The sequence below is a fragment of the Macrotis lagotis genome, chromosome X (assembly GCF_037893015.1).
Source record: "Macrotis lagotis isolate mMagLag1 chromosome X, bilby.v1.9.chrom.fasta, whole genome shotgun sequence".
In the NCBI taxonomy this organism is placed as follows: Eukaryota; Metazoa; Chordata; class Mammalia; order Peramelemorphia; family Peramelidae; genus Macrotis; species Macrotis lagotis.
The window spans coordinates 128,311,345-128,328,301 of NC_133666.1; the positions used below are offsets into that span (position 1 = coordinate 128,311,345).

Consider the following 16,957-nt stretch of genomic DNA (forward strand, 5'->3'; position numbering starts at 1 on the left):
TTGAAAGGAAAGATCAACACTGTATATTGCATAGGACCTGGAATGTAATATCTATGAACCAAGGTAAATTGGATGTTGTCAAAAAGGAGATGGAAAAATTAAAATTAAAAATATAGACATTATGAGTGTCAGTGAACTTAATAATGGGAATGGATAAATTTGATTAAAATGATCACTACATATACTACTATGGACAAGAATCCCAGCTTAAAAGAAATGGAGTAGCCCTCATAGTAAATAAAAGTGTGAGAAAAGCAGTTCTGGAGTATAGACTCAAAAATAACTGAATGAAATCTGTTTGAATCCAATTCAAAACACAGTAATACTACTGATGCTAAAGAGGCCAAAGTTGAGCAGTTTTTTGGAGTTCTACAACATCTTCTGGAAATAATACCAAAAAAAGATGTCACATCATCATAAGGGATTGGAATGCTAAAATAGAAAATCAAAAAAATAATTGGAATAAGAGGTAAATTAGGTCTTGGAGTGCAAATTGAAGCAGGGCAGAGATTAATAGAATTCTGTCAAGATAACTTATTGGTTATAAGAAATACTCTTTTTCAACCATTCAAAAGGCAACTCTACACTTGAATATCTGCAGATAGTCAATATCAAATTCAACCTGGTTATATACTATGTAGCCAAAGGTAGAACATCTGTGTAGCCAGTTAGAATGAGGCCTGGAGCTGACTGTAGCTCAGATCATGAGCTTATTGCAGAATTCAGACAAATTGAAGAAAGTAAGGGAAAACAATCAGACAGTATAGGCATGACCTAAATAATATCCCTTGTGAATATGAATTGAAGGAATGAACAGTTAAAGGATTCCATCTGGTTGATAAAAGTGCCCAAAGAACTATAAACAGCAGTTCTCAATACTGAATAGGAGGCAACAAAAAAAAATAATCCAAAGAAAAAAGAAGGGCAAGAAAGCAAAATAACTTTCTGATGAGGCTTTTCAAATAGCTGAAAAAGAAGGAAGGCAAAAAGTAAAGGAAAAAGGGAAAGACATACCCAAATGAATGCAGAATTCCAGAGAATAGCAAGGAGAGATAAGGTTTTCTTAAATGAGCAATGCAAAGAAATAGAAGAAAATATTAGAATTGGAAAGATAGGAGCTCTTTTCAAGAAAATTAGAGATCTCAATGGAATTGTTTTTGCAGAAAATAGGCATAATAAAAGACAAAAATGGCAGGTATTTAACAGAAGCAGAAGAGATTAAAAAGAGGCAGCGGGAATACACAAAAAAACTATACAAGAAAGATCTTAACCATTAATAACCAAGTTCTTGTGTGTGTGTGTGTGTGTGTGTGTGTGTGTAGTTAACTGATTTAGAACCAAACATCCTAGAGAAGTCGTGGGTCTTAGGAAGCATTATGCTAGTAGAGGTGATGGAATTCTAGCTCAGTTCTTTAAAATACTAAAAGATCTTGGTGTTAAAGCACTATATTCAATATGCCGGCAAATTTGAAAAAAAATATTGATCTATATAATAGAAAAATCATTTACATATTAATCTGAAAAAAAAGGGAAATACCAGGGATTGTTCAAATTACCGAACAATTGCATTAATTTCACATGTCAGCAAGGTTATGCTTAAAATTATACCAGTTAGGTTTTTAGAATTCATATTGAGAATTGAGAACTGGGAATTACCAGAAGAGCAGGCTGGCTTTTGAAGAGGCAAAGAACTGAAGACCAAAGTGTCAACATTTATGGAATTCCTGAGAAACACCTACTTCAGCTTCAGTGATTATATTACACTTTGACTTGTGTAGATCACAATAAAATATGGCAAGTACTCAGAAATAGGAGTACCATATCATCTTGTCTCCTAAGGACCTTGCATGCAGTCCAAGAAGCAACAGTTAGAATCAAACAGGGAACAACTGAAAGACTGTGAAAGAATAAGACAAGGCTGTATATTGTCACCTTTTTTATTTAACATATGCAGAGCATAGAAATGCTGAACTGAAAGAATCAAAAGCTGGAATTAAGATTACCCTGAGAAATATCAACAATCTCAGATATATAGGTGAAAGACTGTGTAAAAGTTCCCTTGAAGCTTAACATAAAAAAACTAAGACCATGGCAATTGTTCCATCACTTCCTGGCAAATGTAGGGAGAAGAAATGGAAGTTGTGTCAAATAGTATATTCTTGGGTTTAAGATCCCTGCAGACAGAGACTGCAGTCATGAAATTAAAACAAAAACAAACAAAAAAAAATCTTGCTCCTTGGAAGAAAAGCTATGTCAAATTTGGACAGCATACTAAAAGTAGAGGCATTACCTTACAGACCAAGGTCTGGTTTTTCCAGTAGCAATGTATTGCTGTGAGAGTTGGATCATAAAAGCTGAGTGCTGCAGAAAAGAATCTTTTTAGAACTGTGGTACTAGAGCAGACCTGAGAGTCTCTTAGACAGCAAGGAGTTCAAATCAGTCGATACTTTAAGAAATTAATTCAGGTGAGTCACTGGAAGCTGAAATACTTTGGCCACATTATGAGAAATCGGGGCCTCATTGGAAAAGACCATGAAGTTGGTAAAGATTTAAGGCAAAAGATGTGCATGGCAGAAGACAGAGGGATAGATAGTGTCATGGAAACAATGAATTTAGAGATCGTGGAGGAGAGAGGGGCCTGGTGTGCTGTGGTTACTGAGGTTACAAAGAATGGGACAGAACTAAATAACAGTAACTTAATACAAAGTGTAAGTTAGTCCTGGTCTCCCTGAGCCGGGGAAGATCTGCAATCTACTTATTATCTCTTGGCAACACAGCCCTGGGAAATAAAGCACTAACAGGATACATAGTATTCTCGGGCAGAACACAAATGCTAGATTGTTGCAATAATGACTGCTAGTCTGGGCCTACAGTCCTGGGAGCTTAGCATTTAAAGGGATCGGTCTGTACTTCTGCATTTGGAAGGAGCTTTCCCTCCTCCCGGGAGTTGTCTATGAACCTGAAGGCGCTTCCCCGCAGCCCCAGCTTCGGAACAGGCCGCACCCAGTTCCCCGTGGGTGACACCTGACTGGTGCTGCGTCTGGGCACACATTTTTTGATTGGCTGCCCGGCGCGCGTGGGGCAGCAAAGGGGGAGAGCCTGTCGCTTTAAGCGGGGGCGGGGACTCCGCAGGGCGGCAGCTTTGCTCCGGGAGCCATGGGCCTTCCTCGCTGCGGGCAGAGCTGCGGCCTCTGGGGTGAGTGAGCAAACGTTCCCTTCGCACCTTCCCCGGCTGAGGGGGCAGAAAGGGAAGGTGTGGGGGAGGGAGCAAGCCTCCCGGGGCGGGGGCGGGGAGGGGGCGCTCTGCAACTGGCCGGGATTCCTGAGCGCGTGCGCGGGTGAGACGGCCCGGAGCCCCGGTGCATGGGAGCTTAGGAGGCCTTTCTAGCCCCGGAGGTAGTTAAGGGTGATGATGCTGGGGTAGAAGGGACCCGGGAGCCGGGACATCACACGAGTCCCCCTTCCCTTCCTTCCTTACCCACTTTTGGCCGAGCTGGGCCCAGGGGGGCTTCTTTCCGAGGCTTTCCCCATCCATAACACTCTTAGGTGGGGGGAAGGAGGGGGCGGAACGAGGGAGAGGCCGAAGCGGCTTTTGGAATTGTCCCTCTGCGGGCACCGTAGCACCGGCCCGAGCAACGGCGAACTCTCCTGTCCTGCAACAAAGAAGGGAAGATCGGGGTGGGGAAGAGGTGACACCCCGCCCCTCTCCTCCGGCCCAGGGCGAGGGAGGCCGATTCCAGGCTTTGCCTCCCGGCCTTAAGTTCTGGCCTCTCAGCCCGCGGTCTAGAGAGAAGGCAGGTTAGCGGCGGCAGCGCCACCCACGGGCGCGGAGGCGCTCTCACAGGCGTTGTGGGACGGGGGGCGGGGGTCTCAGCCTGGGGGCTCCCTCCGGGCCTGGGCTGGAGGATGTTGGGAGGTGTTCCGAGGAGGGAAGCCACCCGGAAGTGGGTACCCGGAGCCTTGCCCTCCTCTGACCCCCCCTTTAGGAACTCACGGGGATCCCCCCAAGTCTGAGAGGCAAAGGGGAGGACGGGCAAGAGGAGGTTCAGCAGGAATAAGAGCAGTTCTTTGTGACGCACTTCAGACGAGGCTCTCCTAGTCAGACCCGCTTTAATGAAATGGATTGTTATTCCTGTGGGCTTCTGATAGCAATCTGCTATGGAGGCGGGGGCGCTTTTAAAAGTGATATTGCCGTGGTTGGATTCCCTGGACTTCTGTGTCCCCGGGAAGCCGCGTGAAGTGTCTCTGACACTAGAGCAGAATCACACAGGTGACATCATCTCCACATGAGAGTTGGGGTTACAAGACAGTCTGGGCCAGCAGAGCCCCTCTTCATTTTTCTCTGTAAGTGCATATGCCTTCTGACTGAAAAGAAATGAGGAGAGGGGGTCTGAAAATCAACTAATTTTGGTGAATGAGTTTTGTAGCTTAGAGAAGTTTCACTTTTCATTTAAAGTTGAAGTATGGACATTGAAGTTTAACTGCATGCTGTTTATGTTTAAAGGGTGGCAGAATATTTGAGTTTAGATTTTAAAAAATTCATGGATTAAATGGCCTGTATTGGGGTTTATAGGCAGAAATTTCTGGATTTAAGCTTTAGGATGCCATATGTCCTGGAAAACTCAGAATCTGTGCCTTTTTTTTCTAAAAATAGGTTGGCCCTGATTCCATTCTTCTAAGAAACACAAACTAACTCAAGAAAAATGGCATTTGTTGCGGCACCTGGGGCCACAGTGGTTGACCAAACCACACTGATGAAAAAATACCTTCAGTTTGTGGCTGCTCTTACAGATGTAAATACACGTAAGTTGATCCCCCCCCCCCATTGCCATTTCAGAAAATACAGTATGACTTATTTGCTTCAATGTTAAATTGATGTACTCAGTGAGATAAATGATGGTATTAAAGCTCACTTTACAATTCCGTTCCCCTTTATATAGAGAAGCAAAATGATGGATATTACTGATTGGAGCCCTAAAGAGGCAAATGTTTGTCTGTATATGAATGATTGTATGTGCGCGCACACTGCTGCCTGGATGTATGACTGAGTATGAGTGGTGATAGGGACTTAGTTATGTGCCTTTTTTTAGAGGGCCATGATATTCTAACTGATAAGATCTGATTGCTTCTCATTCCCAGTAAATCTAATAATATTAGTGTTGTATTTTAATGTCAGTAATTTGAGCATGTTTCATTTTTTACAGCGGATGAAACAAAACTGAAAATGATGCAAGAAGTTAGTGAAAATTTTGAGGTATGTTTTAAAACTTTGTTTCTATTTTGAGTTTATGACAAAGTTCTCTTAGTTTTTACTTTGTTTAGAAATAGATTTGATGTCTTCTACCCCCTTTTATTTTGAGGGCCTTATCCTTCCATTCCCCCATGTTTCCAATATTGGCATTATTCATGTCTCTTTTTATTATTCCCTACATCCACTTATTTGCCAATTCCTTATATCTGCTTATTTGACTTTGCTACTTCTATGACATATTTCCCTTCCCTCCACTCAATTACCTTTAGTTTTATTAATTATCTCTTGCCTATACTACTATAGCAACCTTTTTAAGTTTTTTGCAAGGCGCAATGGGGTTAAGTGACTTGCCCAAGGCCACACAGCTAGGTAATTATTGTCTGAGGCCAGATTTGAACTCCTGTCCTCCTGACTCCAAGGCACGTACTCTATTCACTGTGCCACCTAGCCGCCCCCCTGTAGCAACCTTCTAATTGATCTCTGCTGCCAGTCCTCTTTTTTCTCTACTCCATCCTCCACACTGCCAAATTTATATTCCTAAAATACAAATTTGACCATGCCATCTTCCTACTCAAAAATCTTGAGTGGCTCCCTTTTGTCTCTAGGATAAAATAAAGAGATTCTTAGCCTGGTATTTAAAATCTTATACAATGTGACTGCTGTTGCCTTTCCACTCTTGATTTATGTTACTCTTCTCTCTATACTCTGTATTCCAGTGAAACTGAGCTGCTGATGTTTCTGTACCTGAAATTTCATGTCTAGATTTTGAATCTTTACAGAAGTTTACAATGTACTTTTGTACATTGTACAATGTACAATGTACTTTTGTCAGTTTCCTTTGCCCAGTTGGGGCGTCCCTTACCACCCAGAGCTTCTCCCAGTTCTTTCATTAGTGTTCTCTTATAAAATTTGTAATTTTCATTTCTTTATAATAATGGTATTATCAATATTCATAATAACTCCATTTATAAAATGCTTTAAGATTTGCAAAGCACTTTAAAGTCATCACGTTTAATCCTCACAACAGCTCTGGCAGATAGATCCTGTTGCTATTGCCATTTTATAGGTGGTGAAACTAAAGCAGAGGATTTAAGTGACTTGACTAGAGTCACACAGCTTGTAATTGTCTATGGGAGCATTTGAACTCAAGTCTTCCAGGTTCCAGATCCAGTACTTATCCCTTGCTATACCTAGCTACCTCCTAGGGTATTTACAGACCAACACATATATTTTTTGTGGAATGTAATCTGGAGGTTGGGATTGTTTTTCTTCTACTTTCTAGTGCTTATTGCTTATTACAGTACTAGGCATGTAGTAGGAAATTAATAATTGTTGAATTGTAGTGAATAGATTTTATTTTATTGTATTATGTGATATATTGTTTTAGAAGTGGAAATAAGTTAATGCATTTCTGGTTGTCTTATGTTCTTTCTTAGGCTCTGTCATCATCACCTTCTTTGCTTATTTGTTTCCCATAATATATTGAAGGATTATAGTACAGTATGGTATAAAGAATGCTGGATTGAAGCACTTGGGTTCTAGATTTGCCAGTCATCATCATTTTGAGCTTGGGAAATTCATATGATCTTTTTGCATCTCACTTTATTCATCTGAAAAATTATGGGTTGTACCAGATGTTTTCTAAGATTATTTCCAGTTCTAAATCTAGGATTCTATGATCTTTTCATTTTTAAATGAGTTAGATTTTTTTTAACAGATACTTTCGGGATTCATTTCAAAACCTCATTTGTTTTAATACTGCTCTCCAGTAGTTGGATTCAGTTTATGCTCCAGTGATTGTTTTCACTTTGTATGGTAATGAAGAAGATCCTAAATTAGAATTTTGTAAACAAGTAGGAAGTTTCAGCAGCTTACTAGCTTCATTTGATCTGGAAAACCCTCAGGATGCTTAGATATCTAGCTAGAAATTTATTTCCAGATTTCAGCATTCTTTTATTCCCTCATCTTACATTTCAAAATCTATCTTCAAGCTTCCTTCTTCTACCTCCCAACTTTGCTTCTCCATTCCTATATCCTTCTGACTCTTTGCCTGACCTTAGCCAGTGTCTCCATTCATACTCTTAATCCCATCCTCTCGTCTTCTTCTTGCCTCCTCATTCTTTCCTTTTTTCTCATCTTGAGTCTCTCTTCCCTGTTCTTTATTGCTACCTTTGAACATAACCATTTCTCTCAATAAATCCCAATATCTTATTATTTACTTAAGTTTTCTGGATTCTACTTCCAAAATATCTTTCTCATCCTTACCATTCTCTCATCATATATGGCATCCACCTTAGATCAGACCCTTAATTTCATCTGGACTATTGAGAACTCTCCTTAAAATAGTATCACTATCTTCAGTTTCATACAGCTATCAAATTGATATTCCTAAAATTTAAATCTGATCATGTAGCAGCTTTCTCTCTTCTATCTCCAAAAGAAAAATCTTTAATGACTTATCACCTCTAGGATAAAATGCAAATAAACTGGTTTTTAGTGCTCTTCACAATATGACTTTCACATACTTTTCATATTTGTTGTTCATATTATTTCTTTTTACATACATATTTCTCAGTCCCATGGCTTGATAGCTGTTCCTTGCACCTAACAATCTGTCTCCAGCCTTCATATAAGTGATCTTCAGCATTCATTCCCACCTCCTTATGGTGAAATCCCAAGTAACCTTCAAAGTCTAGCTTAGATGTCTTCTTCTAGTCTAAAAGTCTTAATAACTAGTCCTTTTAGTTAATAGCACCCTCCTTCTTGTAATTATTTTATTTTGCCTTTTATTTTCTTATTCTTGTATTTGCTGTGTCATCCTTTAACAGAACTTATGCTCCTTGAGGATAGTGACTAACATAGTGCATAAGTAACTAAAAATCTCATTACAGCATATGCCACATTTTGGACAGCTCTGGCCTGGAGCATAAAATACAAACTCCTTAGCTGGCCTTCCAAGACCATCATAATCTTGTTTTAATGTTTTTTGGGCCTTATTCCAGACTTACTGATATCTCCCTAAAATTTTCCTAGAACACTCTTTTGTGTGCCTTCTTTTCTCCTATTTCCTTTCTCCACTCAGTGTGAGATGCTTGAATCAGAGAGTGTCATTTTTCATATATGTATCTACAACATCTGTGTAATACACTTGCCTTCTACCACTGTACTTTGTTAAATGTTCATTTATTTTAGTTGTTATCGAAAGCACTTTAAGCAGATTGAATTTTTGTGGCTGCTTTAGAAAATAGCTTCTTGCTAACCTCAATAACATATAAATTTTTTAAATTTTAAAATGAAAATAACATTTGCAATTTTTTTTTGTTTTTGTAAATAGAATGTAACATCATCCCCTCAGTATTCTACATTCCTTGAACATATTATCCCTAGATTTCTTACATTTCTTCAAGATGGAGAAGTTCAGTTTCTGCAAGAAAAACCAGCCCAGGTAATTTCTTTAAAATATCAGTTAAAAAGAAATATTGTGTACTAGTACCTCATAATTAAAAGGCTATGCAAACTTGAAAGTTCATGGTATAGCTTAAAAATCAGTGAGAATTTCCGTCTTGAGGATAACCTTGTCAAAGATTATTGCTCAGTTGATAGAATTTTCTTTTTAAAATTTGTCTAGGTGCTCTGGTAAATGCACCTCCCCCCCCCCCCCCGGCCGCCTTTTACTCACTAAATTATTTTGCTGACTTTACCTGGACAATCACAATGGCCATTTAGCTAGTTCGCTGTGCTTTAATCTATCGCCTCTGTATTACCCAATTATTGCTGCCACATTCATTTTTATGCACACTTCTGATCAAATAATTGCCCTACTCAGATATCTTTCATGGTTTCCTTTTGCCCACCTGAAAAAAAAACAAACAAATTCCTTAGCTTGGCATTCAAGGCCTTCCACAGACTGTCTCCAGCCCAGCTTTAAGGCTTATAATCATACCATTCTCCTTCACTTCAGCCTCACTGGACCTTTAGCCATTCCCTAAAGACATCTACGTCTTTCCTATCTCTGTGACTTTGCTCATGCTGTTCCCTGCGCCAGTAAAGTGACTGATTGCCAGCTTACCATATCTTCATTTATCAAAATCCAACCATTCTTAAGGCTTAACAGAAATTAAACTTTTAGGAAGGCTTTACTGATTAAAATGCCCTTTCTTATTGTATAGCTGGAGGGAAAAGGAAACATTTATTTCCCTACTTTCTTCCCTTTCTAACAGGTTCTTATATTTTGGTTAAATGAGCTCATTTTATTTCTGCCTCTTGGTGGCAAACACACCCCTTAATTTAAAGGACATAGATTCCTGTTCCCAAGTTTTTAAATGCATATGCTAAAGGTGTTTATTAATAAAAATCTGTATACATTCTTAAAATTAACTCCTAATCTAGTTTAATAACTTCCAGTTCACAAATTCAGTTTCTCCTTCTACTCCATTTTTAAAAATACCCTAACATAATGCCACTGCCTTTCTCTTGCCTTGGACTGCCTATCTTGGCTTTGGTCCACTGACATCACTCATTCTGCCTTTAGCCCTGTTTTCCCCAAATATGTCAGATCAGGAACTGGTCCCCTAGATGACTATAAAGAAACAATGTCAAGGGAATGAATTTTCTTCCTTTGAGATTGGCAATATGACTATGCACTGGTGGTGAAACAAGTTTTGTTTCTCCTAATGTAATACAATGTAGCCAAGGAGGGCAGCAGGAGCTCTTCCCTTCCTGCTGCTGCTGGGCTGGATTGTCTGGCAGTTCCGACCCCTTCAGGACCAGGCTGCCTGCCTTCAACACCAGATTATTAATGTTAGAAAGAATAAAAAGCAAGTGCTTTTAAGTTTAAAAAAAGGCTTTTTTTTTTGCCCTACTTTTTAACCCCACCTGTTCCTCAGACAGAATCTCTCCCTTTTTGTTACTAATACACTGGTCCATCACAGTGCCTTTCATGCTCAGTCAGTGTTTCTTGAATGTGTTCATAAATGATTGGTCATTGGTTAAAGATAAAGTACATCTAAGGTTATTTCAAGTGTAAATAATCATATAGTAGAAATGTTATTTAGTAAAACAGTTCAAGGAAGAGTTATACTGAGCTGTGAATGAAAGCAATTATGTTGCTACATTTTATTTTAAAATTTTGAGATGCCCAATAAATTTTTCTCTAAGATGACTTTAAAAATAGAAATTTATAGTTTCTGATATACCTCATGGTTGAATCCATTCTTATCCTTTTGATATTGACTATTCTTGGTGACTCTGATTAGTGATTTGATGAAATGGGGGATAGGAGGAGAGAGTGTGTAATATGGCAAATATATATATCTTTTCTACCCCTCTTTTCTCCTGATCGATTATTCTATATCAGGAATCAGAAATTCATGGGCCCAGAATGTTATAGTGAGGAAGAGGTCTCTATTATTTGGAAACTTAAGATCCAGAAGCAGAGAAGTGTCATGTTCATGGGTGCTTAGTGAAACAGGTTAAACCAGAGCTCTGACTTCTGTAGTAACTAACTGTCTTTCCCCTTTACCACACTGTTAGGTTGTGAAATTGTACTTAATGAAAAAATTATGGTTAAAGAGAAATTGTAGCAATGTTAATTTATATTTAGAGATTAGAGAGTAGAAATACTTAAAATAGTGGTTTTTAGATGATAAAGAAAATAACCAATCAATCCTATTTTAAAATACATCCATATTGAAGTAATAAGGATAATAGGTCTAAATGTATAGACTTTGCCAGACTGTTCACTGGTTCTTTCAGAATGTCTATGTCCCCAGGGAATGAGAAGTTTCATTCTTAATTTTTTAAAGTCCATTCATTTTTCTTTTCTTTTCTTTTCTTTCTTTCTTTCTTTCTTTCTTTCTTTCTTTCTTTTTTTTTTTTAGCAATTGCGGAAGCTAGTTCTTGAAATAATTCATAGAATACCAACAAATGAACATCTTCGTCCTCATACCAAAAATGTTTTGTCTGTGATGTTTCGATTCCTGGAGGTAATTGTGTGAAAAAAGAATTATATTAATTAATCATACTTAATGAAGACAACATTTTCTTCTTTTTAAAGAAAGGAGATGATTGTGATTTATATGCAAGGCTAAGATCTATATAATCTTTTAAGAAAAAATTTAATCGAGAAAATATTGAAAAAAACTTTCCAAAACTTCTAAGATCTTAACTTCTTAGCCTGTAGAAATTGTTCAAACAGCCATTTACTAACTTCTGTAGCCATTCTGTCCCCTACAATCTTGAATTGTTTGATGGAACTTTAATTTTGTGAGCACTATTTTCAGGATTTTTTCCAGCAGACTTTAAAAAGGGTTGGCTAATTTTAAGTTCTAGCTTTTGAATTATTTTCTTTCAGTTAAAAATGAATATGCAGTCTGATAGTATATGGACAATATTTGAATAAGAGTAATCAAACACTGGTAAGAACTAAGTGTTCTGAACAGTCTTGCTTTATCAATTAAAATTATTTTTTGTTAAGTCATGGGCTGGAATTGTTGGGAAATAATTTCTTGATTTGAAATGGAATAAAGCTTATTCGAAATAGATTTCAATTTAGAAACCTTTTGTTTTAGACTGAAAATGAAGAAAATGTGCTTATTTGTCTAAGGATAATTATTGAACTGCACAAACAATTTCGTCCAACAATCACACAAGAAGTAAGTTTTTATTTTGTGGATTAGTTGCATTATGTTCTAATTTGGTGGATCTTATATGTATTCTTCTCTGCTTTACTTGATAGAAGCATTTCTTTTAAGTAAAAATAACGGAAATATTGAGGTGGAGGTGGAAAATGTGTATTTTTGGCAGGGCATTTGTCTTGAACAGTGTATGAAATATTAAATGCTAATATGTCAGTTTTAAAATAGTTAAACTTTACAGAGAAGCATTTTCAGCATGTTAAATGTGTGTGGAAAGATCATATGAATTATATATATGTTAAAATTAAAGTTAATTACATTAATTAAATTTAAAAAATAACTATATGCATCTTTTTAATTTAAATGTTTTTAGATTCATCATTTTTTGGACTTTGTGAAACAGATATACAAGGAGCTTCCAAAAGTAGTGGTATGTTTAGAATTCATATTTTTACATAAGGAGAGGAGGGGAGCATGTATTGCTGCATGGAATATCACAGTCCAGGTGTTGTACTTGTTGTGTACATAAGAATTTTTAATCTTTCAAAATCTTAGCTAAAATTTAAAATTAAAGTTATTTTAAGTTATGTCATTTGCAAAGTCTTTCATTGTATTATGACTACTTAAATGTGTTTATATTTATTTTGAAATACAACTATATTGCTGCATTTCTTAATAGATTAAAAATGACTTCTTTCTCTACTTCCCATTTTAAAATAATAGTCTTACTCTTTTACTATAGTTATCACTTATGACCTGTTTTGATAAAGATAGACCAAAGTTTGGATGTTTCTAACAAAATGTGAAACTACTGTATTATTGGAATCTTTTTTTCTGCATATATTTTAAATTATATTTCATTAATAACTAGAAAATATTCAGGAAATTCACATGGCTTTATAGTTTGCCTTTAAAGAGTAGAAGAATGTTCTTAATTATTTTCTGGCTCTTTTGATCTAATTTACAGAGTAAAAGCTATTGTGTGCCAATTTTGGCAGCCAGAAAACTATATTTTATTGGAGCGTATTCAAAATATCACATTTATTCCATAAGTATTCTTGCATTGGTTACTTTTTAAATAACATAGATTTTTTAAATTACTTTGAGCAATTGCTTTGCTTTGCTTATATATAATCTTATTGCATAGAATTTCAGTTTATTTTATTGAAGGATTGTAGTAATTTGTCTTGATTTAGAAAATTTCTATTGATTTCTATTCTATCTCTAGAATCGTTATTTTGAGAATCCTCAAGTGATCCCAGATAACACAGTTCCTTCCCCGGAAATGGTCGGTATGATCACAACACTTGCTGTGAAAGTAAATCCTGAACGTGATGACAGTGAAACAAGAACTGTAAGCTTTTTCTTCATTTTGGTTTATATGTAAAACTGATTTTCTACATAATTTTCCTCATCAACCCAACCCAAATTAGTAACCATTGTAATTGATACTTCTATTCATTTTAATGTGAAAACCATTCATTAAAAGAAATGAAAAGTGAATTATGTAATTTATGTAGTCTTTCTTAGTTTTTTAGAAAACACGAGAATGGTTCAAAGTACCTGAATTGTGTTCTTAACTTTCATAAGATGTATTACATTTGTTGTCTGGATGTGCAGTAGTTTTCATCATAAAATTAAAATAACATACTCTATCCCTTATCTGTTACACTGGAATAATATAACAAAATTTTTTAGTACTTTCTGAGGATAAAGTAGGAAACTAAAAGAAATACTTTGAAATTCTTTGAATAAACTTACTATGTGAATTTAGATTTCTGGCTAGATTTATATGTTGATAATTTTGTTATTATTTTTTATTTAATAAAATTTTAGATATTAAGACTAAAGAATTTTTCTAGGGTGTTAAAATCACTGTAAATATTCTCAAGCTTTCTCATTTTAAACTATCAATAAGTTTTGAAAATACAGAATGATTGTTAGATACAGTTTGCATTTTAATGATAATTCACAGTCTTTTCAACAAAAAGTAATCAATAATTGACTGTACTATTGTGTAGTATCACTACCCAATGTTTTGGTTTTTTTCTTCAAAATAATAATCAATTCCAAATGTTTTTTGTCTTGTAGCATTCTATAATCCCCAGAGGATCTCTTTCCTTGAAAGTGTTGGCTGAGTTGCCTATAATTGTTGTTTTAATGTATCAGGTAGGTGTATTGCATATTGGGGGTCTTAATTTCAATGATTAAAATTTTATCTAGCCTAGGAAAATAGTATTTAGTGATATGTGACTGTAGAATCTTATAGTAGGAAATTACTGGAGGGAAAATCCAAAATATGAGTGAAAGGAGACAAAAGGAGAGGGGTAATAGAGAGAGAGAGACACACACAGATAGAAAGAGAATTTGTGTCTGTGTATGTGTATGTATGTGTGTGATTGGGGGACTTGGTGGAAGAGATGGCTTTAGGATAAGATTTAGAGTCCTAGGAAATAAGGGGGAGGATAATAGAATTAAACTTAGATTGTAACCTAAATTTTTCCTCATTTAAAATATACACAAAGGAGTGTAAAGGAGCATTTTGAGGGATGTCCTGGAAAGACTCAAGTTGCTGAGCACATGTACTAATGATACTTCCTTGTCCTCATAAAGGATATGTTAAAAATGCTGGTAGCTAGGTACCCTCGATAAAATACTAGGTACCATGAAAAAATTAATATGCTCTGTGGTGATTTGAAATTTATGTTAAAGTTCATCTCAGATTTGATGAAGTTAGTGTTACTTAGCCATCTGTGGCAGAAGCAATATCTATTGTGCAGGCTAGGATACTGTTTTTTTTTTTTTCATTTTTTAAAAATATCTAGTTCTCTGTTTCTTTTTAACATTTTTTTTTTTATGTTTTGGATTCCAAATTTACTTCCTTCCTCCAGCTCCTTCCCCAACCATTGGGAAAGTAAATATATAACATAAATTAAACATGTGAACATTCATAGGATAGTTGTTTTCCTAAAAAGTAGTAAAACACCACTTGATACTCAGTTGACTCAGTGGGCTAGGATTTGGGTCATTAATGTAATCTTTTGGTGGTCTGAGTACAAAACCTATCCCATGACTGGAGAGGAAACTGGGCAGAGAAGTAGCACTCAACTGAATCAGTATTATTTTCTTACTGAGCATCTCTTCTAACTTTTCCACATAGCTTTTGTTAACTCTTAGATGGTCTGAGTATATCGTTTCATTTAAGAGCCTGAAGTCTCAGACAGGCCTGAATTCAGCCTGCTCTACAACATCATGTGTTAATTTTATATATGGTGTACTTTCTTAAGTATTCTAATTTGAAATTGTGTGATTCTGTAATTTTTGGTCTAAAAAATTTATTAGAAATTAAAAAACTTGGGTGTCTTCACATTTGTTTGTTGTTTATAGCTCTACAAGCTGAATATTCACAATGTGGTTGCTGAATTTGTACCATTGATAATGAATACCATTATAATTCAGGTATCTGCCCAAGCCAGGTAAGAGTTGTTTAAGATAATGATATCTTTGAGCACTGATAGCTAAGAACAATATTCTTCAATTTTGACATAAATAACAATATGGTCAGCTCAAAACTTGAAGCAGGTTTGTGAAGAAATATGGTAAAGATAGGACTTTTAAAATCTTTTCAACCTATTTTCTTATAGTGGGAATTTCTTAATTTCAAAGTTAGAAAAAAAAAGTTGGTATAATTACCAGAGCTCTTGTGAACTTAAAATTTTGTAAATGTGTCCCATGAACAAACTTGATCATTATTAATGATAGATATCAAAGGATTAAATCAGATTCTGTTTCACTTCATCAGTAATCTCTAAAGGCTAGTCTCAGTCTGTTTTGTGGATTTCAGTGGGTTGGTTTGAAAACTATTTTCATTTGTAGGAAAGTAGTTCAGAGTTAAATAGAATTTGGGATCAAACAATTGTTACTTACTGATCACCAAAATGGAGGTATAATGTATGTGGACTTAAGTTGATGATATTTTGTTTCTCTGTGAAAATTAAACAATTTTCTTTAATTCTAAATTCACCTAAAGAAATTAAAAGGACAAATACAGTAATCCAAATTGATTCTATTCCAGGCAACATAAACTATACAATAAGGAATTGTATGCTGATTTCATTGCTGCTCAGATCAAAACTTTGTCATTTTTAGCTTATATTATAAGAATTTACCAGGTAAGTTTAAACATTTTAGTTAAAAATGTTGTGCACCCTGGGATGAAGGAAAGGGAAGAGTAGGATTACTTTCAGGGCTAAGTATTTAGAGCTCTATTTAGAAATTGTTTGAATTGTGTGGGAGAATTAAGACAACTGTAATAATCTATAAATATTATTGTGGAAAATTTTATTATAAGATGAAAAGTATGATAAAGAAGTTTTAACTGAATTTCATGGTTAGGTTTTAAAGTGATTTCTCAGGTATTATCTATCTTACTCATTTTTTAAAAAGTAAATATTCATGTAATCTTTAATTCTATCATTGGTTAAGGAAAAAAGAGAACACTGAGTTGCTTTATCTCCTGTTTTTCAAATAGACCTTAAAATCAAAAACTCAAAATTTTTTATGGAACAATTCTGATTACAACTGCAAAAAACTTCTGTTTTAATGATTTTAAATTCATGTCTCATAGGATCTTTTAAAATTTAACTTAAATGTCCCTTTGGGGAACATTGTTCTAAACATTTAGGTATTCATTTATAATTTGAGCACTTTAAAATCAATGAAATGAAATTTGTAAGCTCAAAATATCTAAGAAATTAGAAAAAATTGAGAACACTTTAAAATCAAATCTTTTGGTTATTTCATCATTTTCTAGTTCAGATCATTTTTGTTTTCATCTCATAAAATTATTCTGTGTTTGAGCAAGATTTAAATAATTGAAACTCTAGGATCTCTGCTGTCAAGGTGGTTACAGAAGCTCATTAGGATTGCAAGCTACGACCTAGTTCAGTTTAATTTTTGGAGCAAGTAGATAGAGCTGGTATTTAACAAGTCTAATATGCTCTTAAATGTACTATTAATTTACCGAATTGGTTTGAACTAAATTTATAAAGAGCACTTTGAAAATTGGTCT

General features: G+C 35.5%; 1 protein-coding gene and 1 non-coding gene across 7 annotated transcripts in view; both read left to right on the forward strand.

Annotated features, from left to right (window-relative positions):
* The first annotated feature begins 3,100 nt into the window (after positions 1-3,100).
* The window catches only part of TRRAP (transformation/transcription domain associated protein), a 172,466-nt gene continuing 158,609 nt past the window's right edge, over positions 3,101-16,957 (forward strand). For 4 of the 6 annotated variants that reach the window (XM_074200404.1, XM_074200408.1, XM_074200407.1 and 1 more), the window contains exons 1-11: positions 3,101-3,196; positions 4,655-4,803; positions 5,205-5,254; positions 8,586-8,696; positions 11,131-11,235; positions 11,821-11,904; positions 12,260-12,316; positions 13,115-13,240; positions 13,978-14,055; positions 15,274-15,362; positions 15,962-16,058. In XM_074200404.1, coding sequence (XP_074056505.1) covers positions 4,704-4,803; positions 5,205-5,254; positions 8,586-8,696; positions 11,131-11,235; positions 11,821-11,904; positions 12,260-12,316; positions 13,115-13,240; positions 13,978-14,055; positions 15,274-15,362; positions 15,962-16,058 — 897 coding nt within the window. In that variant the 5' untranslated portion in view covers positions 3,101-3,196; positions 4,655-4,703. Of the gene's footprint in view, positions 3,197-3,661; positions 3,799-3,917; positions 4,345-4,654; positions 4,804-5,204; positions 5,255-8,585; positions 8,697-11,130; positions 11,236-11,820; positions 11,905-12,259; positions 12,317-13,114; positions 13,241-13,977; positions 14,056-15,273; positions 15,363-15,961; positions 16,059-16,957 lie in introns of those variants that run through there. The other 2 variants (XM_074200405.1, XM_074200406.1) reach the window with 2 other exon arrangements.
* LOC141503569 (small nucleolar RNA ZL1) lies at positions 4,939-5,129 on the forward strand. The gene has a single exon (XR_012472916.1). It is a non-coding gene; the product is annotated as a small nucleolar RNA ZL1 (small nucleolar RNA).